This window comes from Teleopsis dalmanni, chromosome X (genome assembly GCF_002237135.1).
Source record: "Teleopsis dalmanni isolate 2A chromosome X, ASM223713v2, whole genome shotgun sequence".
NCBI lineage: Eukaryota > Metazoa > Arthropoda > Insecta > Diptera > Diopsidae > Teleopsis > Teleopsis dalmanni.
The window spans coordinates 29,023,200-29,028,168 of record NC_051848.1 but is presented as its reverse complement, the minus strand read 5'-3'; the positions used below and the strand labels follow the sequence as shown (position 1 = coordinate 29,028,168).

Sequence of the window (4,969 nt, the reverse complement as noted above, 5' to 3'; positions counted from 1 at the left end):
AAATAGCTAAAGAAGCACCTTCCGCTGCTTGTTCAGCATAATCAAGACCGTCAATGAATACATCAGAACAACCTTGATATTGTAAGCTACGTGCACCTACGCCAGCTGCTATACGAACATTTTCCTAAAAAATTTTTAATATACCATAAATTACGGACTACTATATACTGCAATGACAGACTATTATATTGTGCATAATAGCCCAGAGAAACACGGAATTTTTTTACTACATGAACTACGGAGCTACAACTACTATTTTTACTACAGTTTAATGTCAATATGTATAAAGTTTGGTATCCCTGTAGTGCAATTTGGCGATTTGGCTCTTCATTTGCTAGGCTTACGTTTATTATGGTGTCGAAGTCGAAATACATGGTATCGAAGTCGAAATACATGGTGTCGAAGTTCTGGAAAACCTCTATCATAAAGATGGAACCTACATTCTTCATTCACTTTTTTTTTGTATTTTATTTAGTTTAAGACAACCGGCTATCAAATAGGTATATGAAGAAATTTTGAAATACAACACGAGAAAAGCTTTTTCCTATTCTTGACTGGTAATTTCTACTGAATGGTAGTAGATGATTTTTGCTCCAAAAGAAAAAATTATAAAAATCAATGATAAATATGGGTTGGACATACTTTTATTTTTAAAAAAATTCCATCTGTCTGACCTATTATTACTATATAAAAATTGGTTACAAACTAAACTAAAATTCTTGTCTTTGAAAATTAAAGTTTATGTCAAAGAATTTTATCATTTTGATAAATTTTTTTTGTTATAATAAAAAAATACTTTTATGCCTGTTTACTATTAATGACTGTTACTCACCATCCCTTCGTCAATCATCTCCATTTCATTAAAGCCCACGTTTTGTGCACCCACGCCCACAAGAGCAATGGATCTAAATTCAGGGTCGATATTATTAAACACTTTTCCTTTACCTACAGCACCCGTTATATTCCATCTATGCAAATATACATAAAGGGTACATGTCATTATTTATATATATACGTATATAATTTTATATAGTCAGCTTCATGCAGTATTTAACTTACGCCCTTATAAGATCCATGATTTTTCCATTGACTCGATCATTAAATTTCTCAGCAGTAGCGCTTAACTTGGGTTCAGCATCCCCTTCGCCTTCATAGACCCCAAGTACTAGTCCTTTCTAATTATTTATTGGAACAATTAATTATAAAAGTTTGCAATAATATTATATATGGTTAAACTTACAATTATTTTATTATCGGACAATGTGGAAGCAAATTGTTTCCATATACAATGGTTCGCCCGCCTACACAAATCTTTTTCCAAAATTTTGAGGTATTGAGAACTAAGCGGTAAAGCCATTATAGAAAAATATCGACAAGCGTACTTTCAATCGATTTTATAAAATATATTTATCAATTGATCTTTTCTTAAAATTCTGTAAACGCAAAATGACAAAAATAAAAATTTTTATTTCTATATTTGATTCAATTGACCGAACAAATTTATTTGAAAATGTCGATGACAACTAAGATCTTTTAAAGTGTTTTTTTTATAATTAAATTTAGTTAATATTGATAGTCTCAATATAGTGATAAAATATGTAATAGTAATATAACAATACATACATAATATCAATAATATGCTTTATTAACAGTGCTATGTGGAATGTTATATTTATTTATTATCAATAATGCTTTAAAATGCCAGTATTAAGATTTTTGCCAGCTTTTTGCCTGTCTATATAATTTTTAATAATGTTTTTCATTGGCCGACTTCAAATGTTTGTGGAAATAGAGTGAACGAATACTTCCGGATGTTTAAATTTTTATATTTAAAATATGATACATCATATCATCAACATATGGAAGAAAGTTGCAAGTGAGTTGATAACTTCAGCTTATAAAACCGGAAGTCGGGTGAATAATAGTTAAAAGGAATTAGAGAACTTATTGTAGCTATGGGTGCCACATATTTCATAATATTGCATAAGTAGGTAGAATGAAAAAAGTCTTTCACATTTATTGACCTTCACTCAAAAAAAAACCATCAAAAATAAAGTCCCTGAAACTTGGAACTTAAACATTTTGGTTTGAGAGAGATACAATAATTCTTGTACGATTCTATTTAAAGTTTTTACAAACAAAATTTCAACAACTATCCAGTATCTATTTAATTTCAATAGAAACTAAGTATATTGTACCATTGGTTTCAGCCTTGTGACGCAAGTAAACATAACTTCTCTCCTTAATTCATCTCTTCTGATGTGAGCAGTCATTTCATATAAACTATCAATATATTTGAAAAGAGCCCGTATATCTTAAGTTAGCGCCTTTCTTTTTCGAGCAGTCTTATGAACATATTTTGCATATACATTGCATATATCTTCAACATAATCATTAATGATTTCTGGTCAGAGAGACTGCGGATACTTGCATCGTTAATATTTTGAACCAGAAGAAGACCGAGGGTGTTTACGGAGCAGTACAATATTTCCAAGTAAAATATGTGAAACAAATTAACTTAAATGAAAAAATAAACTTACTTGTTACTAATTAGGTACTTCAATAGTAGGAGTTGAAATTAGAGAGTAAAAAATATACATTAACATCAATTCTTTAAAAGAAGCACCTTTTATCTTTTAAATATACTTTTATTTTGCAATTGAACTTTTTCAGTTCCTGTATCACAAAATCTATAGCCGATGATAACTTATTTCTATTTGAAATAAAAAAAATTTGACATTTATGGATGTTGCATACCTGAAATATAATTAATATTGCCTTGCTTAGTTGTTAATGCTAATGGTTGCATTTAAGCATTGCCAGACCTATTAAATATTATAATACATAATACATAAAAAAATAAATAAATTTATTTCATTAACAAAATTATAATAAAAAAAAATTGTATATTACTTTTAAGTGTGAATATTATATTATTTAATAGCCGTAAGTTTTTCTTTCAGAGTAGCAAAAAAATACTCACAACTTACGAAAGAAGAAATGTAAAGCAACAATAATGCTCTTAAAATCTTCAGAGTTAGGTTTTACTCGCAAAAATATTTAAGTTCTAGTGCAGTTAAATTCAAAAATTATTTTATTATGTATATTTACTGGAAATAAGCTGCAAAATTCTAGTCCTCCGTTAAAATCACATGAGCATTTTATTTACTAATAAATTCAAATACAAATAAATAAATTAATTAAAGAGGTTTTTTCGAACAGTAGTGAACTACAACAACAAAAAATTTTATTTTTATATTATTTTAATTAATTGAATTTTTGGCTGATCATACAGATGTTTTGAGTATTGTCAAATATCCATCATCAGTGGTCTTGATAATAATTCTTGTATTTAATTATTCGTAAATAATTTTTTGAGACTGTAAGTACCAGGAATCGTACTTGTGCCCTGCCAAATTTGAAGCTGAGAGTCAGTGCACCTTAACCAAGTGATACAAAATCAACTTGACTTTTATTATCATATATTTTTCTGAATTTTGTTAATTTACTGTGAAAGTTTTATTTACATATTCAATTGCTGTGTTTATATTAGAACGAAATGTTAAACCAGCTGTAGAATAATTGAATTGAATTAATTAATTATATTTCTTAATTTTAATTGTTAAATTTTAATACTAAATAAATAAATTAATTTAAATATATAGGATAAGAATGTCATTGCACTTCTAATGTTAATTTTGTGTTCTTGTATTAAAATTAGTTAATTTTTAGTGTTTACACTTTTTATAATTTATATTGTATATAACACCACAAAAAACATATGTCAAATATAAGCAGTTGACGTATATAAAAAGTGTTGCCAATTTTTTTCAACCAGACTTAATGCTGTTTTTTTAAAACTCTGAAAGAAAAAAATACAACTAATAATACATCAAATTATATTATCAATGTATTGCTACCTCTCTATTGCTTAACATCTTTTAATACTTTAATATTGAATGGTATCACTGAACTACTAAATTGTAAATTTAAGAGTTTCAAAACATTGTAAGTTATTGAAAAATTGTTTAAAGGAAGAATTAAATGATATTTATTATATATATAAAATGGATGTTGTGTCTAAGGTCAGCGCATATGAGTTATGTTAATTCAGATTTTTGCAATGTAAATGAAAAATTTGAAAATGATAGCAAGAGAGAAATTTCGATTCAATTTTGGCCATTCTAACAAGACATTCTATAGGGATCATATTATGCAGAAAGTCATGGACGCATCAAAATTGGCTCTTTTGCATGTTATGCAGAGTAGCACAGAAATTGTATTAATTTGCACTTAAAAGACACAAATGTTGGCATTTGTTACTGAACAACACTGCTACGATTAAGGGACATGTTATGATTGCAGTCACGTGGTGGCAACTCTTGTTGCTTTCAATACAAAATGAAGATTTGACACTGATAGCTGACTTCATATAGTTTCTTTCTCACACACAATTTTACAATTTGCATTCAAAGCAACAACAATTTTGCTCATTACGAGACCATGACACTCTACATAACATAGATGGCCCTAAATTAACCACTTCCTAATACTATGTTCAGACATACCCTAATTTCATAAAAATCTTAATTTCAACTTCGTTTCAGTGAAATTAAGTTGATTTTTCTATCTAAAATTCTGTTTTAAAGTTAGAATGAAATTAAGGAAAATGGCCTTAATTTATAGATAATTATAGATAAGCTTATAGAACTATTGAATGCCATGCTTTATATTTATAATAATCAACTTTTAAAATTTCCCATTATTTACATTCGATTTGTAAAAAAAAACATATGATTTTCTTAATTTGGGACAGCATGAAAACTTTCGAAATTAACTTAATTTCATTTTTAAGAAATTAAGGAAATTTGGTTATCTGACAGTTTTTTTCTATATTCAAATTTAAAAATTTGCAGTACTTTTAAAATATTTTACCGATTTTATTAAACTCAACTGTCGTTAACATTTA

At 27.5% G+C, this 4,969-nt stretch overlaps 1 protein-coding gene across 1 annotated transcript in view; it reads right to left on the bottom strand.

The window, feature by feature from the left end:
• The window catches only part of LOC119688278 (cytosol aminopeptidase-like), a 2,709-nt gene extending 1,288 nt beyond the window's left edge, over positions 1–1,421 (bottom strand). Inside the window, exons 1-4 of the mRNA XM_038102958.1 lie at positions 1,241–1,421; positions 1,060–1,175; positions 833–968; positions 8–124 (exon numbers count right to left, since the gene is read on the bottom strand). Of these exons, the coding sequence (XP_037958886.1) occupies positions 8–124; positions 833–968; positions 1,060–1,175; positions 1,241–1,357 (486 nt within the window). The 5' untranslated portion in view covers positions 1,358–1,421. The remainder of the gene's footprint in view (positions 1–7; positions 125–832; positions 969–1,059; positions 1,176–1,240) is intronic.
• Positions 1,422–4,969: the final 3,548 nt, after the last annotated feature.